General features: G+C 46.0%; 1 protein-coding gene across 3 annotated transcripts in view; it reads right to left on the bottom strand.

Moving 5' to 3' along the window:
* Positions 1-20,360, bottom strand: part of LOC311129574 (raftlin-2-like) — a 30,467-nt gene that overhangs the window by 1,241 nt on the left and 8,866 nt on the right. For 2 of the 3 annotated variants that reach the window (XM_084161912.1, XM_084161913.1), the window contains 6 exons: positions 10,383-10,563; positions 8,697-8,995; positions 7,700-7,918; positions 3,877-3,983; positions 702-805; positions 387-465 (listed from right to left, as the gene is read on the bottom strand). In XM_084161912.1, the coding sequence (XP_084018038.1) occupies positions 387-465; positions 702-805; positions 3,877-3,983; positions 7,700-7,918; positions 8,697-8,995; positions 10,383-10,563 (989 nt within the window). Of the gene's footprint in view, positions 1-270; positions 466-701; positions 806-3,876; positions 3,984-7,699; positions 7,919-8,696; positions 8,996-10,382; positions 10,564-20,360 lie in introns of all 3 variants that reach the window. The other variant, XM_084161914.1, reaches the window with a different exon arrangement.

The raw sequence follows: 20,360 nt of genomic DNA, 5'->3' as shown, positions 1-20,360 counted from the left end.
CATGTCCCTGTAACGGTGACTTTTCAATGCAGTAACGCTAAACATTGTGCATATAGTCAGAGGTCATAAAAATATATTGTAAAAGCAACACGCATATCTAATGCAGCACAGATGTGTGTAATGGCAACTAGCCCTCACTTCAGAATTAGACGTTCATCCATGTTTCTCAAACGTCAAATTTTAAAGTTGCGTGTTTAAGGTTAAGTTTAGGCATGATAGTGTAGCAATTTAATACAATTCATTGATTTGTATGATACTGCTACATCTCACTTTGCTTTCATTTTCCACTTCCCTTTATCATAAAAACGTCCACAGGGGAGCAGTATTGTCACAAATAGCAGCTTTCCTGTTGTAGTATTTCGTTCTAAATGAAACCAAGCCCTCACATGGTTCCTCTGTGGTATTGAAGAGGTCTTGATTGGTCTCTGTAGGAACACCACCTGCTTGGTTGCCAGGTTACCATCACTAGACAAACACACACAACATTACAAGAGTTTATGAAGGAAAACAGTCATATAAGGCATGATGACCCGGGCTACAAAATTGACACCTTTGTTCTGAGAAGGACCATCAGGCAACACACAAAACATTAAAGTGCCATGTCAGGTTCATCCCTTGAGTGCATCAATGAGTACAGAGACTTGAGCCAAGACTGGTCCAACAACATTAATATCAAAATCTCCATCAATGATGTGTGTTACCGGTCATGGCGGATGATATGTGTGGGCAGGACACAGGTGAGCAGCCAGCCGAACTCAGCCAGTGTGTGAAGGAGTGGCCCATAATCGGTCTTCACATCAGAACCCTACACAGCACAACAATGTCGTCACACACTGGATAGAGGTAATCGTTGAATGTTTTCTACAGTTGTTTAATCATCTTCTAGTGTTACGATTAGGGTTGTTGGCACACATTAAGTCACATGTGAATGAGGTCATTCACCACCACTAGTTGTTTGAGCTCTGTTTTACTTTCACACGCGTACAGATGCTAATCTCTCTCCCCGCCCCCACACACACACAGACATGATGGTAATCTCTCCACACACAGACATAATGCTAATCTCTCCCCCCACACACAATGCTAATCTCTCCACACACACACAATGCTAATCTCTCTCCCCCACCCACACAGACAGAATGCTAATCTCTCTCCCCCCCACACAGACAGAATGCTAATCTCTTCCCCCCCACCACACACATACAATGCTAATCTCTCTCCCCCCCACACAGACATGATGCTAATCTCTCTCCCCCCCACACACAGACATGATGCTAATCTCCCCCCCACACACACACAGACATGATGCTAATCTTTCCCCCACACACACAAACATGATGGTAATCTCTCCACACACAGACATAATGCTAATCTCCCCCCCCCCCACACACAATGCTAATCTCCCCCCCACACACAATGCTAATCTCTCCACACACACACAGACATGATGCTAATCTCTCCCCCCCACCACACACATACAATGCTAATCTCTCTCCCCCACACACAGACATGATGCTAATCTCTCCCCCACACACACAGACATGATGCTAATCTCCCCCCCCCCCACACACACACATAATGCTAATCTCTCCCCCACACACACAGACATAATGCTAATCCCTCCCCCCCACACAGACATAATGCTAATCTCTCCCCCACACACATAGACAAGATGCTAATCTCTCCCCCACACACACAGACAACATGCTAATCTCTCTTCACCCCCCCAAACACAGACATAATGCTAATCTCTCCCCCCCACACACAGACATGATGCTAATATCTCCCCCACACACACAGACATGATGCTAATCTCTCCCCCCCACACACATGATGCTAATCTCTCCCCCACACACACAGACATGATGCTAATCGCTCCCCCCCACACACACAGACATAATGCTAATCTCTCCCCCACACACAGACATAATGCTAATCTCTCCCCCACACACACAGACATGATGCTAATCTCTACCCCCCACACACAGACATAATGTTAATATCTCCCCCCACACACAGACATGATGCTAATATCTCCACCACACACACAGACGTGATGCTAATATCTCCCCCCACACACAGACATGATGCTAATATCTCCCCCCCACACACAGACGTAATGCTAATCCCCCCCACACACAATGCTAATCTCTCCCCACACACACAAACATAATGATAATATCTCCCCCCCACACACAGACGTAATGCTAATCCCCCCCACACACAATGCTAATCTCTCCCCACACACACAAACATAATGATAATCTCTCCCCCCCACACACAGACATAATGCTAATCTCTCCCCCCACACACAGACATAATGCTAATCTCTCCCCCCCACACACATACATAATGCTAATCTCTCCCCCCCACACACAGACGTAATGCTAATCCCCCCCACACACAATGCTAATCTCTCCCCACACACACAAACATAATGCTAATCTCTCCCCCCCACACACAGACATAATGCTAATCTCTCCCCCCCACACACAAACATAATGCTAATCTCTCTCTCCCCCCCACACACAAACATAATGCTAATCTCTCTCTCCCCCCACACAGACATAATGCTAATCTCTCCCCCCCACACACAGACATAATGCTAATCTCTCCCCCCACACACAGACATAATGCTAATCTCTCCCCCCCACACACAGACGTAATGCTAATCCCCCCACACACAATGCTAATCTCTCCCCACACACACAAACATAATGCTAATCGCTCTCTCCCCACACACACACAGACATAATGCTAACCTCTCTCTCCCCACACACACACAGACGTAATGCTAACCTCTCTCTCCCCACACACACAGACATAATGCTAACCTCTCTCTCCCCACACACACAGACGTAATCCTAACCTCTCTCTCCCCCACACACACACAGACGTAATGCTAACCTCTCTCTCCCCACACACACACAGACATAATGCTAATCTCTCTCTCCCCACACACACACAGACATAATGCTAATCTCTCCCCCCCACACACATACATAATGCTAATCTCTCCCCCCCACACACAGACATGATGCTAATCTCTCCCCCCCACACACAGACATGATGCTAATCTCTCCCCCCCACACACAGACATGATGCTAATCTCTCCCCCCCACACACAGACATGATGCTAATCTCTCCCCCCACACACAGACATGATGCTAATCTCTCCCCCCCACACACAGACATAATGCTAATCTTTCCCCCCACACTCAGACATAATGCTAATCTCTCCCCCCCACACACAGACATAATGCTAATCTCTCCCCCCCACACACAGACGTAATGCTAATCTCTCCCCCCCACACACAGACATAATGCTAATCCCCCCCACACACAATGCTAATCTCTCCCCACACACACAAACATAATGCTAATCTCTCTCTCCCCACACACACACAGACGTAATGCTAACCTCTCTCCCCCCCAACACACACAGACATAATGCTAACCTCTCTCTCACCACACACACAGACATAATGCTAACCTCTCTCTCCCCCACACACACACACAGACGTAATGCTAACCTCTCTCTCCCCACACACACACAGACATAATGCTAACCTCTCTCTCCCCACACACACATACGTAATGCTAACCTATCTCTCCCCACACACACACAGACGTAATGCTAACCTCTCTCTCCCCACACACACACAAGACGTAATGCTAACCTCTCTCTCTCCACACACACACAGACGTAATGCTAACTTCTCTCTCCCCCCACACACACAGACGTAATGCTAACCTCTCTCTCCTTACAGGATCTTCTCTAGGGAATACCTACTGCAACACATTCACCTGTCCTCACTGGCTGACACTCACACACTCAGGTAAGACATAACGCATGCACACACACGGCTCTCTTACCTCGATGACGGTCCACTGCTCCACTACGATAGTGTCGTTGGCAGGAGGGGCAGTACTTCTCTCTTCATAGACAAACAGCCCCTCTAGGGACCTGGGCACGGGCTCACCTGACAACACAACACAACACAACACACACACACACACACATAGACAGACCATCAGTCAGCAAACTATACTGAACAAAAATATAAATGCAACATGAAACAATTTCCAAGATTTTACTGAGTTACAGTTCATATAAGGAAATCAGTCAGTTTAAATAAATAAATTAGGCCCTAATCTATGGATTTCACATTACATTTACATTTACATTTTAGTCATTTAGCAGACGCTCGACTTACAGTGACTGGGAATACAGATATGCATATGTTGGTCACAGATACCTTTAAAAAAAAAGTAGGGGCATGGATCAGAAAGCCAGTCAGTATCTGGTGTGACCACCATTTGCCTCATACAGCGCTACACATCTCCTGCATAGAGTTGATCAGGCTGTTGATTGTGGCCTGTGGAATGTTGTCCCACTCCTCTTCAGAGGCTGTGCGAAGTTGCTGGATATTGGTGGGAACTGGAACACGCTGTCGTACACATCAATCCAGAGCATCCCAAACATGCTCAATGGGTGACATGTCTGGTGAGTATGCAGGCCATGGAAAAACTGGGCCATTTTCAGCTTCCAGGAATTGTGTACAGATCCTTGCGACATGGGGCTGTGCATTATCATGCTGAAACATGAGGTGATGGCGGCGGATAAATGGCACGACAATGGACCTCAGGATCTCGTCACGGTATCTCTGTGCATTCAAATTGCCATCGATAAAATGCAATTGTGTTCATTGTCCGTAGCTTATGCCTGCCCATACCATTACCCCACCGGCACCATGGGGCACTCTGTTCACAACGTTGACATCAGCAAACCGCTCGCCCACACGACGCCATACAAGTCGTCTGCGGATGTGAGGCCGGTTGGACGTACTGCCAAATTGTCTAAAACGAATTTGGAGGCGTCTTATGTTAGAGAAATTACCATGATATTCTCTGGCAACAGCTCTGGTGGACATTCCTACAGTCAAATCAAATCACATTTTTATTTGTCACATGCACCGAATACAACAACCGTGAAATAATAATATAATAATATTCCATTTAGCAGACGCTTTAATCCAAAGCGACTTACAGTCATGTGTGCATACATTTTTACGTATGGGTGGTCCCGGGGATCGAACCCACTACCCTGGCGTTACAAGCACCATGCTCTACCAATTTAGCTACAGAGGACCACCAATGCTTACCCTTAACCAACAATGCTGTTAAGAAAATAAGAGTTAAGAAAATATTTCCTAAATAAACTAAAGTAAAAAAAGACATACAATAAAAATAACAAGGCTATATACACAGGGTACCGGTACCGAGTCAATGTGCGGGGTTACAGGTTAGTCGAGGTAATTGAGGTAATATGTACATGTAGGTAGGGACATGTAACTATGCATTGATAATAAACAGCGAGTAGCAGCAGTGTGTGGGGGTCAATGCAAATAGTCTGGGTAGCCATTTGATTAATTGTTCAGCAGTCTAATGGCTTGGGGAGTAGAAGCTGTTAAGGAGCCTTTTGGACCTAGACTTGGTGCTGCGGTACCGTGCGGTAGCAGAGAGAACAGTCTATGACTTGGGTGGCTGGAGTCTGAGAATTTTTAGGGCCTTCCTCTGACACCGCCTAGTATAGAGGTCCTGGATGGCAGGAAGCTTGGCCCCAGTGATGTACTGGGCCATACGCAATACCCTCTGTAGCACCTTACGGTCAGATGCCGAGCAGTTGCCATACCAGGCAGTGATGCAACCGGTCAGTAGGCTCTCGATGGTGCAGCTGTATAACTTTTTGAGGATCTGGGGACCCATGCTAAATCTTTTCAGTCTCCAGAGGGGGAATAGGCGTTGTCGTGCCCTCTTCACGACTGTCTTAGTGTGTTTGGACCATGATAGTTTGTTGGTGATGTGGACACCAAGGAACTTGAAGCTCTCTACCGCTCCACTACAGCCCTGCCGATGTGAATGGGGGCGTGTTTTCGGCCCTCCTTTTCCTGTAGTCCACGATCAGCTCCTTTTTCTTGCTCACGTTGTTGTCCTGGCACCACACTGCCAGGTCTCTGACCACCTCCCTATAGGCTGTCTCATCGTTGTCGGTGATCAGGCCTACCACTTTTGTGTCATCAGCAAACTTAATGATGGTGTTGGAGTCGTGCTTGGCCATGCAGTCATGGGTAAATAAGCAGTACAGGAGGGGACTAAGCACATACCCCTGAGAGGCCCCAGTGTTGAGGATCAGCGTGGCAGATGTGTTGTTGCCTACCCTTACCACCTGGGGGCGGCCCGTCAGGAAGTCCAGGATCCAGTTGCAGAGAGAGGTGTTTAGTCCCAGGGTCCTTAGCTTAGTGATGAGCTTTGAGGACACTATGGTGTTGAACGCTGAGCTGTAGTCAATGAACAGCATTCTCACATTTCCCACCTGTCACATTTGTTAAGCTGGGAAAGGGCAGTGTGGAGTGCAATTGAGATTGCATCATCTGTGGATCTGTTGGGGCGGTATGTGAATTGGAGTGGGTCTAGGGTTTCCGGGATGATGGTGTTGATGTGAGCCATGACCAGCTTTTCAAAGCACTTCATGGCTACAGACATGAGTGCTACAGGTCGGTAGTCATTTAGGCAGGTTACCTTGGCGTTCTTGGGCACAGGGACTATGGTGGTCTGCTTGAAACATGTAGGTATTACAGACACGGTCAGGGAGAGGTTGAATGTTGACCTGTTTAAAGGTCTTGCTCACATCGTCTATGGAGAGTGTGATCACACAGTCGTCCGGAACAGCTGGTGCTCTCATGCATGCTTCTGTGTTACTTGCCTCGAAGCGAGCATAAAAGGCATTTAGCCCGTCTGGTCACTAGGCAGCTCGCGGCTGGGTTTCCCTTTGAAGTAATAGTTTGCAAGCCCTGCCACATCCAACAATCATCAGAGCCGGTGTAGTAGGATTCAATCTTAGTCCTGTATTGATGCTTTACCTGTTTGATGGGTTGTCTGAGGGCATAGCGGAATTAATAACTGCACGCTCCCTCAAAATTTGAGACATCTGTGGCACCTGTGTAATGATCATGCTGTTTAATAGCTTCTTGATATGCCACACCTGTCAGGTGGATGGATTATCTTGGCAAAGGAGAAATGCTCACTAACAGGGACGTAAACACATTTGTGCACAACATTTGAGAGAAATAAGCTTTTTGTGCTTTTATTTCAGCTCATGAAACATGGGACCAACACTTTACTTGTTGCGTTTACATTTTTGTTCAGTGTATCAACACACAATGCATATCAACCAGAAAACATTAAATCATATATAAGCTATGAGTTACACGAATGCAATCGGTGGACAGACGTGCATCACCAGATACCTTAACATAGCTGCTGAACTGCAATGTGAACAATGCTCTACATGAGGCAGTGAATTCTAGTCAGTACTGAAAGTATGTCATTGGAATGACAATGAGGTAGTTAAAGACATGAAGCAATAGGCTGTGTGTGAGAGAGCGACAGACCCCCGTGTGCTATATTCTCAGGCCCCAGATGTCTACAAATTATGTGGATTTTATGCTGCCAGTCTATGGCGGAACAGGAAGCCAGGTTGGGAAGAGAGCTCCAAATATAGCCACAGTGGGAGAAGAGGGAGGGAGAGGAGGAAGAAGATGAGGAGGCCTTACAACTCCTAAGCAAGATGTCACTGATGTACATTAATCTTACATCCACCTTAGAAGTCTCTCTATATCTTTGTATTTGACAGTACCTTTGGGTGTGTCCCAGTACACAAACGAGTCCACCAATGACCAGCCTTTACGGTAGTAGGCTGCAGTCAGCTCCAGCCAATCGGCCTCCAGCCCGCTGACCATTTGACCCTTCCTGGAAACGCGCATGGACAGCGCCCCCTGGTGGTACTGGCAGGCCAGAGCGTCCAGCGGAGCACAGCCTGGTGCCCACGAGTGGAAAAACACCAGCAACCTCAGGTCTGAGAGAGAGGGGGAGGAGGGAGACAGGGGGAGGAGGGAGAGATGGAGGGGGGGGGGGGGGGAGAGGGAGAGAGAGAGAGTCAGTTCAATCTGCCAGTTCTAGCCATCACGGAGGAGAAGAAAGAAGATGCAGAGATAAAACACATTCAATGAGGTTATGGGAACTATAACGAACTCAACTTGCTCTGCTTAGGACAAAGACATGTCAGTCTGTATGGTTGTCTCTGTAGTGAGGAGTTGTGCCCTGCTTGGTGGGTGAGGGTTATCTCTGACAGATAGCCCTGGGGCAGGAAAGGCCACACAACACAGAGTTCAACTGAACTACACTGACATCACAACCCACATGTCAACATTGTTCAGGGGAGGAGACAGATGAGGAGAGAAGTAGTCTCACATTGCCATCCTTCCAAGTCATGAGAAAGTGGAAGCCTGAGAGCTGAGGAAAGATGAGAACAGAAAAGAGGAGGAGAGGAAAGACAAGAAGAGGAAAGGAAAGGAAAGGAGAGAAGAGAAGAGGAAAGGAGAGAAGAGGAAAGGAAAGGAGAGAAGAGGAAAGGAAAGGAAAGGAATGGAAAGGAGAGGAAAGGAGAGAAGAGGAGACACGGGACGAGAAGAGGAAAGGAAAGGAGAGAAGAGGAGAGAAGAGGAAAGGAGAGAAGAGGAAAGGAAAGGAAAGGAGAGGAAAGGAGAGAAGAGGAAAGGAGAGAAGAGGAAAGGAAAGGAAAGGAGAGGAAAGGAGACACGGGACGAGAAAAGGAAAGAAAACAAGAATCTCACCAGGGCTGTAGGTAGGGCTGTGCTCCTCCAGGTCTCTGTCTCCATCTCCAGGAGGGGTACATGGAGGGGTGCGTGGGAGGGATCGGCAGCCCCTCCTGGGGCTAGGCACCTTACCGTTACTGCCCCCTCCTCCAGCCTGCTGGAGCACCGAGCCCACAAACCTCACGCCCCCCCGGGCACTACTGTTCACCCTGTCAATGAGTGCTCTAACAGTGTCCACCGTCAGGGACTCTCCTGGGATAGGCCACTCCTCCACCCTCAACACCGGAACACTGTGACACATGGACACCGCCTGCTTGCTAGGAGACAGAGAAGAGAGGAGAGAACATAAAATAAAATAAATGAAAAGAGACAGATATTCAGTCAGGTTCAAACTGTTAATCACTGATTATCACAAGCGGCATACAGGTCATTCATTCGTCATTCATGTGTTTTGACTGTTAGCTACTCTGGTGGCTGTAAAGATCTGTATGGATTAGTTTGGTAAATGGTATCACGCTACTGAGCCCTATCCAGCTGGAGAGTTCATACTTGATTTGTTTTTGTCAATGTTTGCACAAAACTTATAAATCATTAATGAGATGACGACTACTTTCTAAGCATTACATAAAGGATAAACAACCATACCAAATAGGTAGTGTATATACTGTAGTATATACATATTAAAATAAAACACCTTTATATTTTAATTATATTAATTAAATATAATAATATTACAGGTATGACAATAACACAGGGGGCACCATGTGTGAGGCTCTGCAACCCTATTGAGAGATATGTTGTTGTCAGGGTACATTTCTACCCAATGGCAGCCCCTGAAGCTGAGAGCCCCCCAAAACATCCTCTCCAGGAGTCACCCCCCGCCCTTCCTTCTTAAACAGCAGTCTGACCTCCCACTGACTTTGCATTCAATATGCAGCTACATCTATCATTCATATATTTCCCAGGTTGGCTGGGATAAGTCTGGGTGGCTTGTTTCAATGCTGAGCTCAGATACATTAAGGGATGGTGGGGGGTTAAGGCGTCAGCATGCTTCAGTTCGGCTGGCGGCTAGCAAACCGAACGAGTGTGCTCGCATACTCCCTTCGCTTGAAAAATGAGAAAAAAGTGGCAATAGTACTGTTTGTCCATTTTGAGACGCCGTAACCAGTATACACTTCCCCAAAATAGCCAGAATTAACCTGAGATAACTCAAGAAATCTGTCATAAATGTTTACCCTTTTGCCGAGGAGATCTTAGTCGCGCAATTTGACATCTAACTAAGATGTTTGGTGCAGTTTTCTCAATGAAAGAATTTGCATGAAAACGAGTCAATTAACACTGAATGACAACAAATATTTTATTGGAGAAATCCTACTGTTGACCAATCACCGACAAAGAAGCGTAGACTTCGGCTCCGAACTTCAGCTTGCCTCCAGAAAATAATGTGTGTCCCCGAACAGCTGAAAAAACCCTCACCGATGTCCAAAACTAACAAAAATGTCACCATAATATATGCACGAACTCTTCCGAACTGTTTCGTCTGGGAAGCATGTGGACACCTTTAGGGGTTGTTGTGACGACTTAGGCCTAGACACAGATTTCAGGTCAGTCTGTGTTTTACCTTCCTAATGGTTCAAACTGATTCTAGAAATGGGGCAATTTCTACCTGGAGAAGCAGCTCCTGTGTGTGTGTGTGTCTGGTACCTGGGTCGTGGTCGGGCGAGTATGGCTCGGTAAAGCAGGCTGAAGGGCAGGGAGCGTGTACGTCCAACAGAAAGGATGATGGGATGCAGGGTGGTGAGGACATAGCCCTGGGTATAATAGGGTTGCAGGGCCTGGGGCAGCTCACACAGAGTGGATACATACTGTACCGTGGGGCGACTACCTGGAGGGGGAGAGGAGAGGAGACAGATGAACAGAAAGGATGACATTTACATTTTTTGTAATTTAGCAGACGCTCTTATCCAGAGCGACTTACAGTTAGTGAGTGCATGCATTATTTTTTTATTTTTTCATACTGGCCCCCGTGGGAATCAAACCCACAACCCTGGCGTTGCAAGCGCCATGCTCTACCAACTGAGCTACATCCCTGCCGGCCATTCCCTCCCCTACCCTGGATGACGCTGGGCCAATTGTGCACCGCCCCATGGGTCTCCCGGTTGCGGCCGGCTACGACAGAGCCTGGATTCGAACCAGGATCTCTAGTGGCACAGCTAGCACTGCGATGCAGTGCCTTAGACCACTGCGCCACTCGGGAGGTCAAGTGGCAAGGAGAGGAGGAAAGAAGAAAGAGAGAAGGAGGAGGAAAGAGGAACAGAGTGAGTCAATAAAATCACAAGCAACAGAAACTAGAGGAATGAGAAGTAGAGGCCAGCAGCAGGACATCCTTCTTCCTCTGTCTGAAGATTAACCCCAGAGGAGTCCCAGTCCTGAACTGACCTGACCACCAATCAGATCTTCTCCTATGTCTGTCTGTCTGTTTATAATCTCTTTAGCAGGCCCATTCTGTTCCCTAGTCACTCCCAGAGGAGATAGAGAGTGGAGAGAAGATCAGTCTGGAGAGACGGGACTGTCCCATAACATTTACGTCATTTAGCACACACTCTTATCCAGAGCGACTTACAAATTGGTGCATTCAACTTATGATCAACTGAAGGTAAGGAGGTGCCGTTCCCCTCACAGCTCCGTAGGCAAGCACCATGGTCTTGTAGTAGATGCAAGCCTAAACTGGAAGCCAGTGGAGTGTGCGGAGGAGTGGGGTGACATGAGAGAACTTGGGAAGGTTGAACACCAGACGGGCTGCAGCGTTCTGGATAAGTTGTAGGGGTTTAATGGCACAGGCAGGGAGCCCAGCCGGCAGGGAGCCCAGCCAACAGCGAGTTGCAGTAATCCAGACGGGAGATGACAAGTGCCTGGATTAGGACCTGTGCTGCTTTCTGTGTAAGGTATGGTCGTACTCTGCGAATGTTGTAGAGCATGAACCTGCAGGATCGGGTCACCGCTTTGATGTTAGCGGAGAACGACAGGGTGTTGTCCAGGGTCACGCCAAGGTTCTTTGCACTCTGGGAGGAGGACACAATGGAGCTGTCAACCGTGATGGAGAGAATAGGAGAGGGCCTAGAACTGAGCCCTGGCGGACACCAGTGGTGAGAGCACGTGGTGCGGAGACAGATTCTCGCCACGCCACCTGGTAGGAGAGACCTGTCAGGTAGGACGCAATCCAAGAGTGAGCAGCGCCGGAGATGCCCAACTCGGAGAGGAGGATCTGATGGTTCACAGTATCAAAGGCAGCAGATAGGTATAGAAAGATAAGAGCAGAGGAGAGAGAGTTAGCTTTAGCAGTGCGGAGAGCTTCCGTGACACAGAGAAGAGCAGTCTCAGTTGAATGACCAGTCTTGAAACCTGACTGGTTTGGATCAAGAAGGTCATTCTGAGAGAGATAGCAGTAGAGTTGGCTAGAGACGGCACGCTCAAGAGTTTTGGAGAGAAAAGAAAGAAGGGATACTGGTCTGTAGTTGTTGACATCGGAGGGATCGAGTGTAGGTTTTTTGAGGAGGGGTATAACTCTCGCTCTCTTGAAGATGGAAGGGACATGGCCAGCGGTCAAGGATGAGTTCATGAGCGAGATGAGGTAAGGGAGAAGGTCTCCGGAAATGGTCTGGAGAAGAGAGGAGGGGATAGGGTCAAGCGGGCAGGTTGCTGGGCCGTCACAAGTCGCAAGATTTCATCTGGAGAGAGAGGGGAGAAAGAAGTCAAAGCATAGGGTAGGGCAGTGTGAGCAGGACCAGCGGTGACATTTGACTTAATAAATGAGGATCGGATGTTGTCAACCTTCTTTTCAAAATGGTTGACGAAGTCATCCACAGAGAGGGAGGGGGAGGAGGAGGAGGAGGATTCAGCAGGGAGGAGAAGGTGGCAAAGAGCTTCCTAGGGTTAGAGGCAGAGGCTTGACATTTAGAGTGGTAAAAAGTGGCTTTAGCAGCAGAAACAGAGGAAGAGAATGTAGGGAGTGGAGGAGGGAGTGAAAAGATGACAGGTCCGCAGGGAGTCTAGTTTTCCTCCATTTCCGCTCAGCTGCCCGGAACCCTCTTCTGTGAGCTCGCAATGAGTCATCAAGCCATGGAGCAGGAGGGGAGGACCGAGCCGGCCGGGAGGATAGGGGACATAGAGAGTCAAAAGATGCAGAAAGGGAGGAGAGGAGGGTTGAGGAGGCAGAATCAGGAGATCGGAGGGAGAAGGATTTAGCAGAGGGAAGAGATGATAGGATGGAAGAGGAGAGAGTAGCGGGAGAGAGAGCGCGAAGGTTGCGACGGCACATTACCATCTGAGTAGGGGCAGAGTGAGTAGTGTTGGAGGAGAGCGAGAGAGAAAAGGATACAAAGTAGTGGTCGGAGACTTGGAGGGGAGTTGCAGTGAGATTAGTAGAACAACAGCATCTAGTAAAGACGAGGTCAAGCGTATTGCCTGCCTTGTGAGTAGGGGGGGGGGGGGGGGGGGGGGGGGGGGGGGGGGGGGGTGAGAGGGTGAGGTCAAAAGAGGAAAGGAGTGGAAAAAAGGAGGCAGCGAGAAATGAGTCAAAGGCAGACTTGGGAGGTTAAAGTCACCCAGAACTGTGAGGGGTGAGCCATCCTCAGGAAAGGAATTTATCAAGGCGTCAAGCTCACTGATGAACTCTCCAAGGGAACCTGGAGGGCGATAAATGATAAGGATGTTAAGCTTGAATGGGCTAGTGACTGTGACAGCATGGAATTCAAATGAGGAGATAGATGGGTCAGGGGGAAAGAGAGAATGTCCACTTGGGAGAGATGAGGATACCTGTGCCACCGCCGCGCTGACCAGATGCTCTCGGGGTATGCGTACACACACCTGTTCTGAAAGGCCCCAGAGTCTGCAACACCACTAAGCAAGGGGCACCACCAAGCAAGCAACACCATGAAGACCAAGGAGCTCTCCAAACAGGTCAGTTGTGGAGAAGTACAGATCAGGGTTGAGTTATAAAAAAAATATCAGAAACTTTGAACATCCCACATAGCACCATTAAATACATTATTTAAAAAATTATAAGAATATGGCACCACAACAAACCTGCCAAGAGACGGCTGCCCACCAAAACTCATGGACCAGGCAAGGAGGGCATTAATCAGAGAGGCAACAAAGAGACCAAAGATAACCCTGAAGGAGCTTCAAAGCTCCACAGCGGAGATTGGAGTATCTGTCCATAGGACCACTTTAAGCCGTACACTCCACAGAGCTGGGCTTTACGGAAGAGTGGCCAGAAAAAAAATAAGCAAACACATTTGGTGTTCGCCAAAAGGCATGTGGGAGACTCCCCAAACATATGGAAGAAGGTACTCTGGTCAGATGAGACTAAAATTGAGCTTCTTGGCCATCAAGGAAAATGCTATGTCTGGCGCAAACCCAACACCTCTCATCACCCTGAGAACACCATCCCCACAGTGAAGCATGGTGGTGGCAGCATCATGCTGTGGAAATGTTTTTCATCGGCAGGGACTGGGAAACTGGTCAGAATTTAAGGAATGATGGATGGCGCTAAATACAGGGAAATTCTTGAGGGAAACCTGTTTCAGTCTTCCAGAGATTTGAGACTGGGATGGAGGTTCACCTTCCAGCAGGATAATGACCCTAAGCATACTGCTAAGGCAACACTCAAGTGGTTTAAGGGGAAACATTTAAATGTCTTGGAATGGCCTAGTCAAAGCCCAGACCTCAATCCAACTGAGAATCTGTGGTATGACTTAAAGATTGCTGTACACCAGCGGAACCCATCCAACTTGAAGGAGCTGAAGCAGTTTTGCCTTGAAGAATGGGCAAAACTCCCAGTGGCTAGATGTGCCAAGCTTATAGAGACATACCCCAATATCCTTGCAGCTGTAATTGCTGCAAAAGGTGGCTCTACAAAGTATTGACTTTGGGGGGTGAATAGTTATGCACGCTCAAGTTTTCAGTTTTTTTGTTTTATTTCTTGTTTCTTTCACAATAAAAAAGAATGTGCATATTCATAGTGGTAGACATGATGTGTAAATCAAATGATACAAACCCCCCAAAAATCAATTTTAATTCCAGGTTGTAAGGCAACAAAATAGGAAAAATGCCAAGGGGGTGAACACTTTCGCAAGCCACTGTAAAAGCCTGTGCGTGATGACATAGTGCACATAAAAATAACTTTGGCCATTCAATTCCCATGTACCGAGTGAAAAATACAAGTTAAATGGGTTTCCATAGTATTTTCAACTTTACTGATAGTTTCGTCACAAAAACTGTTTAGTTATATAGCAAATGTGCACATGCTCTCTAGCCAACAGCTCGCAGATACAGTGCAGGAAGGCTACCTACATTATGATATTATTATGGATAAGAGCGATATTATTCTTCAAACGGCAGCTAAGCATCGATCATCTTGTCACCAGAATAAGACCCTTGATATTTATTGGAAAGGAGCATCAAGCTCATGACCTTGCACATTCACCACCCTGTGAAGTTCATAATTTATTGAATCTGTATCCTAATAAACTGCACGCTTTCCCGAGTCGTAGTGGGAGGACCACACAACATACCATCGCGTGACTCCAAGTTACTTCAATATGATGGTTATTTTATCAATATTTGCGCTTAAAGGCGTTTCCACCGCCATTTCTCTCATAATTAATTTTACAGACACAAAAAGATCCTACCTTGTCGAACAAACAAATTGTCTGTCGGCATTTATAAAATTGTACCGGCATTTCCTGTTTCCATCAGCCCGGTCGTGACTTTTTTCGTCAGGTAATTTATCCGCATGAAATGGTTGGATGGAAACGTGGTTAGTCTCACATTTCAACAACACAACATTTCGCCAACCTTTCTCATAGAGTGCAGCTTATGGTTCCAAAACAAGACACATTCCCAGCTTCCTCTTGCTATGCTGATCAGACAGACAGACATCTGTTCCTCCAGTGCTTTCCCTTCCACCACTAACCCGAACAACTAACCCAGGGCAGGCCCCACCACCATGGAACCACCACACACTGTGCTATATATACACACTGTATATAGCTCCTGCTCCAGCTGTGGAAGTGTGTCCAATGTGGTGGTGCTTAACTTACATTGGTTAGCTAATTTTTGAACTGGAGCCATGTTTTGCTGATAAATTAAGGCTGGCATTGGCACTTTGTTTTTCGATTGGTTTGCAGTGTTGCATCGAGTTTGGTGTCTCTTGCATTGATAAATTAGTGTTGGCTGTTTGTGCTGCTGGATTGTTGTTTATGTGGTGTGGTTGTTGTTTAGAAGTTGGTTCTTGTCAGTGATGAGGGGGCGTTGTGTTGATAATATGTGAGGTGTAATCTAGTGGAGTTGTTTTCTCACGGGTCTGTCTGGAGAGCTATAGAACTACCATACTTCCTGTGTCCACAAAGAGGGGCTGTTCACAGGGCCTGGCTCTGTGCCACACACACACACACGAGTGCAAGTAAACACAATCAAACTCAAGCATGCATGCAAGCGCACAAAAACACAACACCAAATCAGACGGCCCATTCTTGGACATAAAAACACACTCAACACATTCCAACAGACTGAACAAACACACAAAATTCACTCACACTCAAAACTCACTCACACACACACACCTCTGAGACTGAGATAACAGCTTGTTACGGACGTTTCTTCCATGTGAATTTGGCAGGGCCTGGCTGAATTTGGCAACGGTTAAAACAGAAAGATCCTGGCAAGTCCAGATCACAGTGAAATCTCTAGACGAGTGGGTGGCCAGGGAAGCAGTGAAAGGGAAGCTTTTGAGCGGGCGATGTCTCTGTCATCTCACCGGGTGTGTGTGTGTGGCGGGTCCCACCTGAGCTCTAGAGTAAGGAGAGTGACTCTTCGACCAATAGCTCCCTAGAGGAGCTCAATGCCGGGCTATTCATTCAGTTTCCAGTGTCACTAACACACACGTATGTCTCTCTGGCCGGGGCGCTTTTGTCGCTCTCTGTCTCCCTTCTTAAAGCCCCCTCACACCCCCTTCCATCCCCACAGCTCACCCCTGAAAACATACACACTGAGCCCTCTGTTCTCCACTGTGTGTGAGAAAAAGAGAGAAGAGGGGGAGCACAGGAGGGGAGAAGAGAGAGGGGGCGAATGTGGAAAGAAGGAGACAAGAAAATGGGGAGAAATGAGAGGGGGAAGGAGAAGGACTGAGATACCAAGTGTGATGCAAAAAAAAGGGGGGTTTACAGAAAGATTTTATGAGCCAGAAAGCTTGTGTGTGTGAGAAAGAAGGATAAGAAAGCTGACAAAAGTAGAAAAGAGAGTGAGAAGAGAAGGAATTAGGGTAAAAGGACACTAAAAGAAAATAGAAAAAAAAAAGAGAGAAAGTGATGCTCGATTGATTCCCTCAGAAAGTATTCACACCCCTTGACTTTCTCCACATTTTGCTGTGTTATAAGGTGGGATAAAAATGGATTCATTGTCTTTTTTTTTGTCAACGATCTACACAAAATACTTCGGAATGTCAAAGTGGAAGAACAATTCTAACAATTTTTTTAAATGAAAAAAAAACACTAATGTATCTTGATTACAATACTTCTGTAAATGAGATATTTCAGTATTTCATTTTCAATAAATGTGTAAACATTTCTAAAAACATGTTTTCACTGTCATTATGTGGTATTGTGTGTAGATGGGTGAGAAAATTCAGGCTGTAACAAAACAAAATATGGAATAAGTCAAGGGGTATGAATACTTTCTGAAGGCACTGTAGCTTTGCACTGCATCGCAGTGCTAGCTGTGCCACTAGAGATACTGGTTCGAATCCAGGCTCTGTCGTAGCCGGCCGCGACCGGGAGACCCATGGGGCGGCGCACAATTGGCCCAGCGTCGTCCAGGGTAGGGGAGGGAATGGCCGGCAGGGGATGTAGCTCAGTTGGTAGAGCATGGCGTTTGCAACGCCAGGGTTGTGGGTTCGATAAAATAATGTATGCACTAACTGTAAGTCGCTCTGGATAAGAGCGTCTGCTAAAATGACTAAAATGTAAATGTAAAATGTAGCTGCGTTGTTGCTTAAATGCGATTGGCTGTGGTCTTGGTGGTGGCATACAGCCTGGGAGACAGGGCTGCCTGTCAGGCATCGTTCAGGGCTTAAATGCCCCATAAGGGCTTAGATGCCCCAAGAGGGCTTAGCTCAAGGTAAGGGAAAAGGCCTCTTTTTTGGACAAAATAACATGGGAACATATTGCCAATGGGCAAAACATACAGACAATTAAAAATACCACTCAAATGCCGGCATTTGAGCTTGCTAACAGTCTAACTTATAAACTGAAAGCATGATGTTAGCATTAAATGTACCATCCCTTATTGTAACAATCAATAAAAACATTTTGTTATGTCGTGATCATGACATAAATAAGTTCTGATCGACTTAATGAGGGATTTTTTGTATTCATATGTCCTCTCTGGACTTCCATATTATGTAGCCACCACTATGCTTGGAAATATGGAGTGGTACTCAGTAATGTGTTGTATTGGATTTGTCCCAAACATAACACTTTGTATTCAGGACAAAAAGTTAATTGCTTTGCCACATTTGTTGCAGTATTACTTTAGTGCCTTATTGCAAACAGGATGCATGTTTTGGAATATTTTTATTCTGTACAGGCTACCTTCTTTTCACTCTGTCAATTAGGTTAGTATTGTGGAGTAACTACAATGTTGTTGATCCAGCCTCAGTTTTCTCCCATCACAGCCAATAAACTCTGTAACTGTTTTAAAGCCACCATTGGCCTCATGGTGAAATCCCTGAGTGGTTTCCTTCCTCTCTGGCATCTGAGTTAGGAAGGACGCCTGTATCTGTAAGAAAGCTAAATCAAGCTACTTTTTAAGCTCTTTCTCTGACTCTTCTCTATCACTTGCCTTGGCAGGTTCTGTCTGACTCTGGCGTCATAACTGAGAAGAATGGGAGAAGTGATGCTTTTAATCATCATTTTATCTTGGGAGGCTTTTTATTTGAGAGAAACAGTGGTTTAATTGCCCCTGTGTATTGATGCACCATCCAAAGTGTAATTAATAACTTCACCTTGCTCAAAGGGAAATTCAATGTCTGCTTTTTTTCTTTTTACCCATCTATCAATAGGTGTCCTTCATAATTCCACTTTGACATTATGGGGTATTGTGTGTAGGTCAGTGACAAAAAAACTCAATTTAATCCATTTTAAATTCAGGCTGTAACAACAAAATGTGGGGAGAAAAACCAAGGGGTGTGAATACTTTCTGAAGGCACTGTACTACAGGAATACAGGAGATAAACATTAAAGCGGAGAGCGAGTGTGATACTGTCGATCTCATAGCAAAGAGGAAAGAGTAATCTTAATATGATTATCAAGGCACTTGACCTACTAATGTATCCATCTCTGCTAGCAGATCATTACATTAGCTAAACAGTACACCGTTCTGCCTATCAGGGTCCCTCGAGTTCACTGGAAACTCAATTGAGCCGAGCAGAATTGATTCTTCACAGTGTTGAACCATATCACAACGCCAGCCAGGTCGGCTGAGTACCACTGACCTTGTAGTCTCCTCCAAACTTAAAGAGCAACTGCCCCTAAAAACCAACTTCTCGTTTACAAAACAGCCTGTGGCATCGATATGAGTCATTCTACTGTCAAAATTTACTACAAAGTGTAAATAGAATAATTTTGGTCATAAAGTCAGTCTCGTCCAAAACTTTGTTTTGTGAGACTTGTGGTCATGACTGCGTCACAATGTAAATTAAGGTTAGGTTTGTTTCAATCCTGCCCACATGCCCACAGCTGGCAGCACACAAGTAATCATCAATTCGGAGTGCAGCTGCATGCGAACCAATCGTAATACCCGTGGTAAATGTGGGTTGACTTTGGATATCCATATGGAGCTAGTTAGGTACCATCGGTAAATTACACAATGTACATGTGACAATATGTAAAACATTCTAATAGCTCCAAATTTCAATGATTTAAAAACCTCTAACTATACATTTTTGAAATGAATATACAAATATTGAAAGCATTTAATTAGAAAACTAAAAGGTAAGTCCCATTTATTGATGGTCCCCAACTAGCCCCAGAGAGAGGCTATCCGAAGTCAAACCAATTTGGCCACCTTCGCATACAGCCGGCTGAAGCTAATTGGAAAATAATTTGTCTAACTCATCCAACCTGAAGAAAGAAAGAAAAGAAAGAAGATGGAGAGAGATAACTGTTTAAATGCTCTTGGTTTGACTACCAGACAACAGAAAGACAAAGAAAACAGTTATCAGCTGAACATAACAGTATGCCAGTGGAAGGGAGGTCAGTAGCAGGTGACCCAACTGTAGTTTGTGACTATTATTATTTCCCATTGTAGCCAATTCAGTTGCAGCAATTCAGTTTTTTTGGTAATTCTACGTTTTAATCACGTAATAATTCATAAAGAAAATGTATATCAGTAAAATCACGATAACCATTTGGTTGGTCTACCATTACTTGTTACTTCTGTGAACTTTCATTATCCTCCATCCTCATGATAGAGAGAATCACAAAATAGTTTAAAGATGTGGGTTTTTGGTAGCGTAATTACAAGGCACAAGGGCACCATTTCTTAAACTTACAGAAGGTAAACAATTTATCCTAAACTAAATAGAAGTGTTAATATTAGTTGGCAAGTGCCATTACATCAACA

This window comes from Coregonus lavaretus (genome assembly GCF_964263955.1).
Source record: "Coregonus lavaretus genome assembly, chromosome: 5".
Lineage (NCBI taxonomy): Eukaryota > Metazoa > Chordata > Actinopteri > Salmoniformes > Salmonidae > Coregonus > Coregonus lavaretus.
The sequence above is the reverse complement of the archived record's forward strand: the minus strand, read 5'-3'. Positions and strand labels throughout refer to the sequence as shown.